The sequence below is a fragment of the Lytechinus variegatus genome, chromosome 12 (assembly GCF_018143015.1).
Source record: "Lytechinus variegatus isolate NC3 chromosome 12, Lvar_3.0, whole genome shotgun sequence".
In the NCBI taxonomy this organism is placed as follows: domain Eukaryota; kingdom Metazoa; phylum Echinodermata; class Echinoidea; order Temnopleuroida; family Toxopneustidae; genus Lytechinus; species Lytechinus variegatus.
In genome coordinates, this window is record NC_054751.1 from 6,371,093 (window position 1) to 6,386,379 (window position 15,287).

A 15,287-nucleotide genomic window follows, 5' to 3' on the forward strand; every position below is an offset into this window, starting at 1 on the left:
ATCAACATCACATTCGCTAGCACTGTTCCAAACCTAGTATCATCCCATTAACAACATTATCAATATTGTAGCGAAACAGTACGCTACGGTTTTGGTTATCTTGCTTTTAACGCAGATGGCGCTTTAGCTTTTTGGTGCGTGAGAGCTCAATGATCAACGGATGCAGCACACTGCATGAGGCAGCTCTCAGAGACTATAAATTGCAGAGATTTGTGATGATCTCGTCTCGACACTGGCTCAGGTCATGGTCGGATGGCGAACTCCCTGCGCTCCTCTCCAACTGGGTTGAATCACGCAAAGGATTGAGAACCAACATTGCTGCTTAATACATTTCTACTACTGCCTACCCATAGAGGATATACAGCTCCAATAGAAATCCCCTGTTATTTTATAATTCATCTATTCACACTACCACTCAACACTCCACCCCCATATATTTTGGGAGAACGGAACACGCCCGGGTCTCTACATAATGACCTATACAAGTATAAGGAAACCGTTGCAATAAAGGATGGCGAGCTCATTAATGGATGAAGGTGATAGAGGCAAGGGACATGCCGGCCCCCCAGCATCTAGGACCCATTCCAAGATAGAGTCAACAGTGAGTTACTGCCAACATCATTATCACTAGCATTACATCCACTTAGAAATTTATTGTACAACACTTCAAGGCATTTGAAAATGTAAGTGATAAGCACAGTATACGCAATCATCATCATCACCATCATCTTAAACATCACATCCACTAGCACTTTCCAATCCTATTACCCCCATCAACAACATTATCACTATGGCCATCAACTGCCAATATCATCATCATCATCATCATCATCATCATGATAATCACCATCATCACCACTATCACCATCATCATCATCATCATCATCGTCATCATCACCACCTCCTTCATCATTAGCATCCCATCTACGAGGAGTTTCCTACCCAAAAAACATCACCAACATTTTCACTATGGCCATCAGTTGCCATCATCACCCTTATCATCTTTATCATCATCATTAACATCTCCTCCTCCTCCTCCTCTTTTTCCTCCTCCTTCTTCTTCTTCTAAAAGGTCAAGTCCACCTTAGAAAAATGTTGATTTGAATCAATAGAGAAAAATCAGACAAGCACAATGCAGAAAATTTCATCAAAATCGGATGTTAAATAAGAAAGTTTCGCTTATTTTCAACAAAATAGTATGAACGAGCCAGTTACATCCAAATGAGAGAGTCGATGATGTCACTCACTATTTCTTTTGCTTTTATTTGTTTGAATTATACAAAATTTAAATTTTTATGAATTTGACGATTACGACCTCCTTGCCTGAAGCACAAAATATTAAAATAATGGAATTCCACGTGTTCAGGGAGGAAAGAAACCTCATTTCACATGACAATGACGAGAAAATAAAAATATTTCATATAATAAAATACAAAAGAAACAGTGAGTGATGTCATCAACTCTCTCATCTGGATGTAACTGGCTCGTTTTTTCGTATTTTGTTGAAAATAAGCGAAACTTTAAAATGCCATAACTTTTTTTATTTCACATCAGAGTTTGATGAAATTTTCAGTGTTATGATTGTTGAATTTTCCTCTTTTTATTCGAATCAACTTTTTGTTGGGGTGGACTTTTCCTTTAACAAAACATGTCCCATGAACTAGCACGTATACATACCTCCAGTTCTTTGACATCCATCCATGCTGGGTCACCGGTCAGTGTTGGGGTAGGTGTCATGTAGATTTGGTCCGATTCGATCGCCTTCTCAATAGTCATATTCTACAAAGGATTCAAAGTCAGAAATCCATGAGCATTAAAGGGAAGGATGAATAGACTTTGTTGAGAGTAGAAAACTTTTCAAGATTCAAGATTCAAATATTCATTGTCTGTAAAAACACAGAAATTCGGCCTCCGCTGGCACTAAAATTTACATGACAACACTTATTCAACATTACATACAAAATACAGACATAACATAAACATAAATAATCAGTACAAAAATAACAGTATACAATTCCACCAATTTTCAGCACTCTCGAGCACGCCCATTCATTTCAAAGGTGATTATGTCTTACAAGCTATGCTTTAGCTCCAAACTCAGTTCTGCATAATTGTTATTTCATTTTTAATTCACCGATGACAATGGCCTGTATTCTGAAGTCGGGTTTAACTTAGACCATGGTCTAACTCTGTGCTAAAATTATAGGAAGCCAAACATGTCAAAATTTTGTTTACATTAGATGCTTCACGTGTTAAATGTTCTTCCATAATGTTGAAAATAACATCATATTTATCCTTCCACGACAGTTAAGAATGACTTGAGAGTCAAATGAGCTGATCCATTGAACCTCTAAAGCTAATAATTTATGTCACTACTGGCTATCCATAGCTACACCACAACTTTAAACCAGGGTTTAATGTAAACTTGAGTTCAAGATACAGGCCATTGGGTTTTGTGGAATTTTACTGAATGAAAGGTACAGCATCTATTCCAAGAGAACTACAGTCAACTTTTTTTGGTGAAATAGAATGATCTAAGAAGGTAATGTAATCTAGGCTTGTTATAAACCGTGCCTGTGAGCACCCGGCATATAGCTCAAGTGACCCGATACAACACACTAATGGGGCGTTGCAAGAAACTTGTGATCAATTAGAAGTCTTTTTTCGTTCCCAAAATCAGGCATATGCCGTGCAATTAATTGCAAATTTGCGATTGCTAATCTGCTCAATGAAACAAGGAGTGAAATCTGATTAGCTATAGTTAAAAGTGATCAATCAATTGTAAAATTGCAACAGAATATTTGTGATTGATTGCAAATATTTTCTTGCAAAACCCCCTAAGACAACATCTGCCTGGATGGTGGTACCTTTAGCACGACTTCATAGATAACAGACTGGTCGGGTTGAGATAAAGTTTTTAATAGCAAAATCACTGTTATGTCGAGATAACTACTAAGTTTGGCAAAGGTGCTGATGAATCAATCGTCTCTTGTGAAAGATTAATGCCCTTCTTTTCTCGACTTGAAAGATAAAAATCATATCACCTTCAAGATGGATTCATAGGGCATTAAAGGTAAAGTAAAAGTTCATGGACTTGCCGTATGACTCCATTTTAATTGGAAGGGATACAACTTTGTCCTGTTTTTTTTTTAAAGTTAGGTAAAGGGCCCAAAACTCATGAAAAAGTTCAATTTCAATTATTCTATCTATCATTTTTATCCATCGGCATATAGTGTACTTTTTAATCCAATAAGAATTTTGTTGTAATTTGCTTGGTCAGAAATGCCATTCCAGTACATGTATACACCTACTGTATGTTAGTAATCTAGTGTGACATAAACTGAAAACGATCTTTCAGATTCAAGAAAGATGGGAATTTTCTCAATTTTTTTATAGTTTCCAACAAAACCAAAGTTATATTGAGGAAATATGATAGATAAGTGACCATTTCATGAATAAAAAATGCAAATGTGAAATTTCAGCAACTTTTATTATTTATTTGTTATTTCTTATGTTAACAGGACCATGCTGAAAAACAGTCAATCTGAGGTTGTTATCCTCTATAAAGATATTTTAATAAATAAATCAATTTAGAAAAGTTTTTTTTCATACCATCAAACGATTATCGAAATCTGAAAAGGTTTAAACGGCGTTGAAACGTAATATCAAAGTCATATCAAGCTTACCTCATTAGATGACGAGATGTGCTCGTGGGATGCGGTCCTGGAGCCCACTAGAGAATGAGGACTCCAGTCTCTCATAGACTGCAGGACCTCGTCCTCTCGTTTACGAACCGCCTGAAGCATAGACTTGTGGGAGCGTGCCGCCTCGATGGCAGAGTTGGCCTTGGTCTTCCCCATGGAGTTAAAGCTTTTAAAGAAAAGTCACATACATGAATAGTGTTTATTATTATATGACACGATGTGTAGGTCCTTGTCATTGGAATGGTTGTTTGACAGCAATATCATTAAGCCCTTTTTACAATGATATTATCATTTGTGGAATCTTAGATCATTCATTGAGCAATTTCGGATCCATACCATATTGTCCGTTATGACACAAGTGACTTACACCAAAATGTAAAGTACCTTCTCTCTTATTTCCAAATGCATAAAATTATATCCGTAAAATCTGTTCCATTTTTCCATTTGGTACAAATTTGGGGAAAAATATTCAAGAATATTCATTTCAATAGGTCACAAGGTCACAAATAAGATTTTTTTTAAAGTATAACCCATGATAAGTGCAACAAGCACACATCCATGTATATATAATAATATTGATGAAACATAGGATTAACTAGACTTCAATATAATCATTCTGAATAAATATACATATCTCAAAAAACAAGATACACGTAGTGTTCATTACACTCATAACAGCTAACAGCAATTAAAACCACACACATGTACATGTAAATCATTAGAGGTATCACATTGCCCATTTCCTAATACTTACTGTACATAATAAAGAAGCAATCACATACATCATTAATAACATACTCAAACCCTGGACATCAAACAACATACATATATATATATAAATCTTTTCATCTGTTGATACTGTGTAAAAATGTGAAAATTTGTCAAAATCAAAGCTGCCAACTTTAATATTCACTTTTCAGGGAGAATTACTAAGAAAGAAAGGAGATCTCTCTCTATTACACACTTTAATTTAATGAAAGAAATAAATATATGAATAGGGAAGATATTGAAAATCTTCAGCTTTTCACTTGAATATCAGTAAAATTTCAGTGAGTCTCCCCGTTAATCAGGGAGGCTTGTCAGTCCTGTAGAATACTGACAAAAATTGTTGAGGACATTAAATTATTAACAATGAGATCTGCAACCAAAATTTCAAATATAATGATTAAAACAAAGGTCAAGATTCCTACAGGGGACCGTTTCATAAAGTTATCAGCACTAACAAGCTACAAGTATCTATCTCCGACAGTTACCATAGTAACAGTCAGAGGCTGGTGCCTCTCGGCCAATCAAAAGTGAGGATTTCACTGAAACGGTCAGCACTGACAACTTTCATGAAACACCCCCAGGAAATAGAAACGTGCCCACCACCAATCCCAACACCACATGCATGTACTATTTCACTTCCCATGGAACACACCATCTACCTATTCATACTATTCCAAGATGCATGATGATGATACAAAGAGCATGAAAGATGAAAAATAAAAGATGAATCTTCACATTCGTGAGCAAAATTTGTAAGAGAGCAATGAAAATAACTTTGTGGTAAAATGACTTTTGCAAGGAAAATATCATTCATTGATTTTTTTAGCCAATCATATGACCAAATATCTACAATACAAAGCATTGAAATACACTATCAGTTTGTTTTATTGAATTCACTGTTAATCAATAGTTTGGACAGTCAGACAGTGACATGTATATCAATAAATGACATAAATAGAGAAATGTGAAAAAGAAAAGAATGTGTGGAGTGAGTGAATAAAAGAAATGTGAATTTCCATCAAATAGCTCGACTATTGTCCCATTCCCACCCAAAACAATCTGCTTCATCTCTCCAACCCATTCGTAATTCTTTCTCCAATGAGCATGAGTCACGAAAGATACATGTATTACATTGTAGATGGAAAATTTTATGTTCACCTGTATTCATAATTTTCAACAACGAATATTTTGTCATTTACTAGCCTAAAAAATAATAAAGCCCATTCGTAATTCTTTCTCCAATAAGCATGAGTCACGAAAGATACATGTATTACATTGCAGATGGAAACTTTTATGTTCACCTATATTCATAATTTTTAACTACGAATATGTCGTCATTTACTAGCCTAAAAAATAATAAACCACCCATGGATAAAGAAAGTGATAAAAGAAATTGTTCCCTTGATAAATACTGCAGGAACAGCTTAATAAGAAAAACTCTCTGGATCAAAATGTTCAATGACCCTTTAGAGATTTCAAAGTGTAATGCCTTTGTAGAACATGTTCTGTATGAGTAACGTCAAATTCAAGATATTCATGAAAAAAGAAATACATGAAGTTTGTGCATATATGGTTTTATTTTCTTGTATGGGAGGATTAATAAGGATAAGCATCTGAATTTCAAATTTCTATGAGGCCTATTTAATTTTGTTACCTACATTGTAGTATTAACCTCTAATGATATAGAAAACAGTGCACTCAGAAATGCTCTTATTTAAGCCCCGAATAAATGCTTTGTATTATTACATATTTAATAATGACGACATTTACAGGGCAATTTATATTGATGTTTCAGAGGACACAGGTGGGCTGACAACTAATATAAACAATAGATTCATTAATAAAAACAAAATTAATAAACTACACTTGTAAAGAAAGAAAGGTGAGTTGTATTTAAGTAAGGATTTGAATATATTTTAATAGAAATATTTACAGAATGTTTACCCGTCTTTTAACAATATTGCCTTTTTTGTGACCGGAATCAACAGTAGAGGCCAATCACATATTCGAGATTCATTATCAAATGCTATATTTAAGAAGAAAGAAACAAACTTACTTCCATGCATAGCACGTCATGGTCCCATCCTGAGCCCCTGTGGTCAGTACTTGAGTGGCATCTTGGGTCAAGCACATCCGATGAACGCCGCCGGTCTGGAAGCTGTGGCAGTGGATATTGAACGGGTTCTCCATGGCGTCCGTGCTTCGGATGGTCATCTTGCCGTCGGGGGAGGCAGAGAGGAGCCAGCGCTTGTGGTAGGAGAGGAGGAGGGTGCCGCCGGCCAGGTCGTGGACCGGGTAGTCCGCTTCCGACTGCAGCTGGCAAGCTTGAACGTTGTTCTACAATGAGAATTCAATTTCAATCAAACTGACGTTATCGCACCAGGTGGCTCTGCCATATTCAGTTCTCTTGGGATAATAAAAAATCAGGCTGACGTGTGGGAAAGTTTGACGACTAGGAAGAGACGAATCAAGCATTTTTACATAACACGATGTAAATAATTGCTTGGACTTAAGGAGCAATTAGATATGGAAGATTGATTCATGCAGACTTAATTTTGTTTCATTCATTAAAGTAATAATGTGACATTCCTTGAAAATTGAAAGGCAACACACACATACAGGTAAAATGATATGAAATGTAAGTGTATCTTATTTTTATTTACAGATACACTGTACATTGTGCCTTTTAAAAAATCAAGAGAGAAAAAAAATCAGAGAAAAGTAGGAAGGAAGGAAGGATGGAAGGAATGGAAGAAGGAAAGAAAGGCCGGAAGGCAGAAAAAAACAAAACGAAAGCATGTATTAAAGAGAGAAAGCAAACAAAACAAAAAAAAAGCAACATACCTGTTTTGGTGGTTCTTTTGGAAGAGTCATCTTCTGGATCTGTTTGTTGATGGACAGGGTGTAGACTTCTCCACCAGACCCTACTGCGACACTCATTGCTTGGCTGGGAAGTGTCAATACCATCTTCTTCACGATGTCTTCCTTAAAATCACAGTTGGGACTGGCTAGGAGATTGGACAAGTCTAACACGGAACAAAGGAGGATAAGAACTTGTAAATAAAAGACTTCCTTTTAGCACGCTACGAGTGCCAGTAGTACTGGATTGGTGATTGATTGGTAGTGATTTTGTACCTGATTGCTAAGAAAGCATGAACAAGCAAGCAACCAGAGGACCGACGGCTTAAGGTCCACTCTAAAGGACCTGGTAATGAGAATTAATGCCTTACCAAAGGGCACTGGTGCATCAAGTGGGAATCGAGCCTGGGTTACTGGATTTCGAAACCCCCGCTCTACCAACTGAGCTATCTGAGGAGACAACAGAATCCAACCAAAATTTTATCTGCCCAAGAATTAGTCGTGTTTAATAGTGATCTCCGACAAGTGCTACAAGTCAAAATGGAGAACTTTCAAGGTTTTGGTACATTAGGTACATGTATTATAGCTATGCTCTTGTAAACAACTCTCATCTTTTGAATATAACTTTCTCTAATGTAATTCTTTGTTAGCTATTCTTATTTTGCTAAATAAATTCTATACTTGTTACACTAAATTGAAATAAGCATATGGGCATTTTCACGGTAAACGGTACACAGTACAATTTTCCCCCCCATTTTTATTTGTGTGTATGATTATCTTTAAAACAAATGATGGAAGTTTGCTTCAGCAAATGATGACAAATGATGGGATTTTGCTAAAGCAAACTCATATTATTTGATGTTTTAGAGATCTTCATACACACAATGAAAAGTGTGTAAAATTGTGCCGTGTAACGTCCGTTACCGTGAAAATGAACCTATACAGAGCTGCCAAACTGAACAAGTACATTTTAGTATTTTCAAGGCTGAAAATCAGTATTTTGGTGAAGAAATTAGTATTTTCACAGGAATACCATAGGACAACACATAAACTGAAACTTTAGAAATCAGTATTTTGCATGAAACCATCAATATTCTTCTCTATTTTCAGTACTAAATACGGAAAATCAGTACTACTTGGCAGCTCTGCCTATATGCAATACAAACAACCTAACACAACATTGGTGACAGCATATGTGATAAATTTCCACCAAAAGAGTGACAATCAATAAACATAATGCTGAAAGAATTTGCAGCAGTAACTCCTCCATTCTCGTAAAGTGAATTTTCATGAATCTCATGACATTGTATTGGATTTTCTCACCATCTGCCAAGTTTCCAGGAACATCAAAGGCCACAAGCTTGTCGGCGCCGGTGTTGACGGAAGAGTCGGTGTTGAGGAGAGCCACCACCTTGACCGGTCCCCGTTTCTCATCAATGCTCGTGGCGATGCTCACCACGTTACCAGTGACAGCTAAAGAATAATAGCAAAGATGAATGTAAACAGGAAGGGTCAGGTTTCATGAAGCTTGTTATGACTGATTACTCCAAGTAGTCTATGACAAATCCCCTTCAACCAAACAATTAATTTCCAACTCTTTTTATGAACTACACTGTAGCATTCTCCAGCACTCATTAAGGTAAGACTGAGAGCGACTTGGAGAGTAGAATTTAGATGTGTGTTTCTTTCTGTTTTCGGGAGGCCCAGCATCATAAATGGTAGGTCAAGGCCCAGGTTTCATGAAGCTTGTTATGATTGATTGATTATTTCCAGAAGCCTATGACAAATTCTCTCATACCAAACAATTTCAAACTCTTTTATGAATTACACTGTAGCGTTCTAAATCCATGTTCAAGCACTCATTTAGGAAAGACTGATCAGGACTTGGATAGTAGAATTTAGATGTGTGTTTCTTTAGTCAGGCCTGGCACCCAAGTGTCCTCTCAGTCTTTTTAATTAACGATGTGATGACCAAATATAATCATACGACAAAATGATTCATATGGGGATACAGGCAATTTTTCTAGCTCATTACCAGCTTACTCTGCGGCCATCTTTCTGCCCGAGATGGTCCAACCACGTAATCTATTGTTATTTTTGTTACCACAAAGAATATCTGAAGCTCTCATTCACAACACTACACACATTACCGGACAAGGTCGGAATTCAGTGTGCAGGCCCCTTTATCGTGTAACCTGGGTAGACTGAATATCCTAAGCAGACTCAATGACACAGAGGTAAATCTCCAATTTATAGCATGGACTACCTTAATAGACCCTTTATTAGTCTACAGGCCTGTGTCACTTTGTCTCTGAAACTTACGAGTCTGTGCAAGGATCTTGAATTCCGTCGAAGGTCGCGCGTCGGTGGCAATAATATGACCATCCTCGCCGGCAGAGAACAGGAAGCGTCCCTCAGTATCGTAGCTGATATGATTGACCGGCATCCGATGGACGTGGTGCTTCTTGACCACGCGCGGCTGCTCCATGCGCGAGGCGTCCACGAAGCAGATATGCCCAGACAGTGTACCTACGGCAACAGTGCTGGAGGACGGGCTTGCTGCGATGCATGACGCCTGGATTAGTAGTAAATAGATTAAAGGGGAATTATCCCACCCATCAGCAAACAGAGATCATGTCAAAATTTCATTTTTATTCGTTGAAAGGTTTTTACATTATTCCTCATGTTTTGATAATGTTCTGAACATTAAAAAGTATCTATTTGTTTTTATCAACATTAAAAGCCCTAATAGTCCTACCAAAGACACGTTAAAGGTAACAAGAACTTTGTGAATAGCGTGTGACATATTGAAGAGCCGGCGCCTTTGACTGTTTTTACAGATAAGTGGCACTATACAAATGCTGATCATCGTCATAATAATCATCATCAAAAACAGTAGTTATCAATTTATGTCCGTAGAATAGGCCATTGCAACAGCTAGGTGATTACAATATGTTTTGAGAAATTTTACATATAGTTGGGAAAGGGTAACAAGTGGAATGCCTCTGGCCGTCTCACCTGCACCACGCAGTTCAATATAGCAGCAGTGCTGACTTTGAATACTACTCTAACTCGCACAAGATGTTCAGTGATACATGGTTACTCTTATGTCCACTTTTTATGAACTAGACCAATAAACTTACAGAGATATGATGGTTATTCAACAAAAAACCCCAACATGGCCAAAGTTCATTGACCTTACATGACCTGTGACCTTGATCATGTGACCTGAAACTCGCACAGGATGTTCAGTGATACTTGATTACTCTTATGTACAAGTTTCATGAATCAGATCCATAAACTTTCAAAGTTATGATGGTAATTCAACAGATACACCCAATTCGGCCAAAGTTCATTGACCTTTGACCTTGGTCATGTGACCTGAAACGTGCACAGGATGTTCAGAGATACTTGATTACTATAATATCCAAGTTTAATGAACTAGACCAATAAACTTTCAAAGTTATGATGGTAATTCAACAGATACCCCCAATTCGGCCAAAGTTCATTGACCCTAAATGACCTTTGACCTTAATCATGAGACCTGAAACTTGCACAAAATGTTCAGTGATGCTTGATTACTATTATGTCCAAGTTTCATGAATCAGATCCATAAACTTTCAAAGTTATGATGGGAATTCAACAGATATCCGCAATTCGGCCAAAGTTCATTGACCCTAAATGACCTTTGACCTTGGTCATGTGACGTGAAACTCGTGCAGGATGTTCAGTGATACTTGATTAACCTTATGTCCAAGTTTCATGAACTAGGTCCATATATTTTCTAAGTTATGATGACATTTCAAAAACTTAACCTCAGGTTAAGATTTCGATGTTGATCCCTCCAACATGGTCTAAGTTCATTGACCCTAAATGACCTTTGACCTTGGTCATGTGACATGAAACTCTAATAGGATGTTCAGTAATGCTTGACTAACCTTATGGCCAAGTTTTATCAACTAGGTCCATATACTTTCTAAGTTATGACGTCATTTCAAAAACTTAACCTCAGGTTAAGATTTGATGTTGACGCCGCCGCCGCCGTCGGAAAAGCGGCGCCTATAGTCTCACTCTGCTTCGCAGGTGAGACAAAAATGAAACAATAATATTGTGAAATATTAAAAAAAAACAGACTGACAGACTGACAGTATAAAGCAATTCAGATTTTTCACTTACGGTTGTGTTAACAGAAACACTTCCAATGACGCGACTGTCCTCGAGGCTCCAGATCTGGACTTCTCCATTCACTCTCACAGACTGAATGGATAAAAACAGAAACCATGTTCACATGTACTAGTATTATGCAAAAATAGGGGATCATGTCATCAAAATTTGCCATCCAACAAGTTGAACATACATGTAAATTATAAATAATCATCATGTATTATTATTATACCAATTACTGGGATACACATATTTAATGCCCTATCATATAAAAACATTTGATTAAATTACTTTCCTCAGAAATTCTGATACATGGTCTCATCACCCCAATGACAATGTATCATTAAGTTTAGACACCTCTTTTCTGTTTTTATTGGAAAAGGGCAGTGTACAATATGTATATCTAGTAAAAATATCAAGTTATTTATGGGGAGGCAAACTGACCAACATTTTGTGTAGTCTCCCATTGCAGTGTCATAGAAACTACTGGTCCTGAAATTATACATTTTAAGACAACCATGAATTAGCCAATAATTTCATTCATAAAGAGAAATCAAATGTTTTAAGAGGAAAGTACTTGTCTTGCTACTCAATAACGGTAACATTAGTGTGGTATGAATGTATTGACTGGTTAATTAGTGTAGGCCTGTATTACAAGACTACACAGTGTTGCAATATGCTGGCCAGATTTGAGTCGTTAAGGACTTGAGCTGGCGCTACTCAAGCTGCTGGTTCGTTTCTGCTTTAAAGGAAAAAAATGTTGGATACTTACCACACAGTGTGTTGTACCTGGGGCCAGCACTGACACACCTACAAAGTTACCGAAGTGAGATTCCACAACGGGCTCAGCCGTTCCTGGATTGGTGTGGTCATACATGTGAATGGAACCCTGCATTAATGGAGATACCAGTATACAGACACAGTTAGATCCATGCTTACGATTACTCTGAGACCTGAAACCTTTTCTGATAGATTTAACAGCTGAAATATAACTTGTATCCAGCATGGCAGATGTAGCTCTTTAGCATTTTCAATTTGAATGATATGTTTCTTTCTACTGCATAAAGGCTAAAACATAGTGTTCTATGCATAGAATCACTAACTAAATAAATAATTTCAAAATAAAGTGAAGTGGTAGTCCACCAAAAGTTGGCTTTGAATTGAAGAATTTGATTTAAAAAATCAAACAAAATTAAATGCTGAAAATTTCATAAAAATCATATTAATCACATACTGTATATGCTAAAAATAGTAATAATTATCAGTACATAAATTTTTTTTCTCCAAATATGTTTGCCAGTCCCAGACTAGGTGAATGAGTACTTGACAGGATTAATTCCTTGATGCGCTGCATGCTGGGAATGGAAGCCACAGGTAATGGTAATAATAGATAACGATAGCAGTGCAACACAGAATAGATTATTTGTACATAGACAGGGCTATATCAAATCATCTTACCTTGGAACTGCCAACGGCAAGCTTGGTGTAGGTCGTAGACCAGCCTAGCGATGAGATCGGGCAGCCTATCGTGAAACTATCCTGGACCTGGACCACGTTCTTAGTGATATCCAGACATCTCAGAATCCCATCGTCTCCCCCACAGAACAGACCGTCGCGGTGAAGAGCCAGAGCAGCCATGCTTCCCTCGGTTAGAACGGAACCAGGGTTTACAGATTTGTCTTCACCATCTATACAAATTAAAATATATTTTTTCAGTGAGCCTCTCTTTATAACGTATCTTTAGTTCTTCTTATTGCATAAAGCCGATGCTCGGTGACATCAGCAATTGATATCAACATCCAGGGTAGTTTCTGGGACATCCGGTAGCAGTTAGCACAGCATTTCAACAAGGCTACCGTTTACAGCTATCAAGCTAAGCCGATTGTGAAAGTGCAAAATTCATTGTTTCTCTAGCTCCAAGAAATTATTAAAGTGTGTGAGAATAATCATGATTTTATTTGAGCAGTTCAACACTGAAGGGATTTTGAACAGTCAAGGTGTTCTTCATAGAAAAATCACTGGTTCAAACAAAAATGTATTTTGTTCAAGCATCCAAGTTCAGCTCTATGACAAGCTGTCACTGTGATTGTTTCTATGGGATATAGAACTAGAAATATCACTGAAGGTGATTAATACCCCCGCCCTATGGCGTTACCATGACGAATATTTGTGCAAACTTTCATGAGCACTGGCTAAAAACTGGGGAAGTACTTTGGTCCACATGGAATTTTCCTGGATTTTAGGCAATAGTATGCAGTTACCATGGTAACATTAAAATGTATCATGTTCATATTTACTACAAGAGCAATGTGTGAGCCAAATTTCATGAGAATTGGTTAAAAATGGAGGAAGTAGTTTGATGCGCCTGATTTGCAACGGACCAACTGCCTGACTGTACGCTGATTCCTATATACACCCTTCAAACTTTGTTGGCAGGGGTACAATAAAGATTGCCATGAGACCATACCTTCTGGCATGCTAGGCATGCGTTTGTCCAGAGTGCTGAGGAGTGACACTTCCCTCCTTAGACTGGTGGTGCTGGCGGTAGGTCGGGCAAGGGTTCTGATGTGGTTCAACTCGGTATCCACCTTCAGGAGTTGACCCTCTTGGCAGCCACAAAACAGATCGCCAGTTGGTGTCCAGCAATGCGAAGCAGGGACGACCTGGAGGGGAACAAGCAAATGGACCCATTAACAAACATATTTTTAATCGCATGCATGCTTTTGAAATTCGGGTTATTCATGTCTGAAAGCTTGTCATTAGCTTACCACACAAATTAGCCCATATTCCGAATGCAGGTTTCATTTAAACTCTTGTCTAAAGTTGTCTTTAAATCATGACACAAATCTTAACACCAGGGTCCCGTAACACAAAGGTTAGCGATTGATTGTATGCTTGATTTTTACGATTGATTGTATATTGTAGTCAATGGAATCAATCGTAGAAAATGTTCTACAATCATTGCTAAACTTTGTGTTACGGGGCCCAGATATTTTATTTATCATTTCGTCGCACGCACCACGAACCGTCCTATCTGGGCTCTTCAATGTGAAAGTTAGTTTTGCAGAAAACGCATTTAAAGAAAAGCTTTTTTAAAACCAGCAATAAGTGCACCTGCAAGGACAGCAAATTGTTTACCGGTGTCTTTGTTTAAAAGTTCAGGTTCCAAAGTTTCATCCCGTACCTTCACATTTTCTTGAAGTTAATTATTTACGCTACAGTGGGCATTGTAACAGAGAGGATGGTTAGTGGTGAAATCGCGAGGCGCGATAGCGCACTGTATTTGCGCAGAGAGGACGGTTCGTGGTGCGTGCGACGATTTGACACCAAAATCATTCATACCATCTGATAAAGTCCTACCTTTCTACTGTTCTCATCAAAGATTCCTGCATCGAAATCGACAGCGAGGTCGCCCACCAGTCCGGCCACAGCTGCGTCATCCAGCTCCAAATCATACGGGATAGCTGTATAGTGAGAGGCTGCCCGGCTTGGTAGTCGAGGGTGGGGCGTGGTAGCGTCGGGGCCGTTCTCATAGGGAAGGGTGAATTTGCTGATTGAGAAGGCAGAAGTAAAAATGAAGATTCTTACCTATTTATTCTTAAAAAAATAACCCTTGTGTTATCTTCTCAAAAGACATAGGATCAAGTTTTCTGACAGGGTTTGATATTCAAAATATCAGGACAATGAATAGGGTATGGAGTTGTATTTTGGGGTTTGGTTTTAAGGTTTGTTGAAATTACAGATTTTCATCAGATTAATTCCTGGCAGAGCAAATGTCATGAAATTACTGTT

General features: G+C 37.7%; 1 protein-coding gene across 2 annotated transcripts in view; it reads right to left on the minus strand.

Moving 5' to 3' along the window:
• LOC121424756 (cilia- and flagella-associated protein 43-like) overlaps nucleotides 1-15,287 on the minus strand; it is a 41,114-nt gene that overhangs the window by 20,212 nt on the left and 5,615 nt on the right. Inside the window, exons 5-16 of one of the 2 annotated variants that reach the window (XM_041620524.1) lie at nucleotides 14,856-15,045; nucleotides 13,963-14,158; nucleotides 12,954-13,183; nucleotides 12,268-12,384; nucleotides 11,508-11,588; nucleotides 9,654-9,906; nucleotides 8,655-8,804; nucleotides 7,317-7,498; nucleotides 6,529-6,809; nucleotides 5,132-5,140; nucleotides 3,687-3,870; nucleotides 1,678-1,779 (exon numbers count right to left, since the gene is read on the minus strand). In XM_041620524.1, the coding sequence (XP_041476458.1) occupies nucleotides 1,678-1,779; nucleotides 3,687-3,870; nucleotides 5,132-5,140; nucleotides 6,529-6,809; nucleotides 7,317-7,498; nucleotides 8,655-8,804; nucleotides 9,654-9,906; nucleotides 11,508-11,588; nucleotides 12,268-12,384; nucleotides 12,954-13,183; nucleotides 13,963-14,158; nucleotides 14,856-15,045 (1,975 nt within the window). The remainder of the gene's footprint in view (nucleotides 1-1,677; nucleotides 1,780-3,686; nucleotides 3,871-5,131; nucleotides 5,141-6,528; nucleotides 6,810-7,316; nucleotides 7,499-8,654; nucleotides 8,805-9,653; nucleotides 9,907-11,507; nucleotides 11,589-12,267; nucleotides 12,385-12,953; nucleotides 13,184-13,962; nucleotides 14,159-14,855; nucleotides 15,046-15,287) is intronic. The other variant, XM_041620525.1, reaches the window with a different exon arrangement.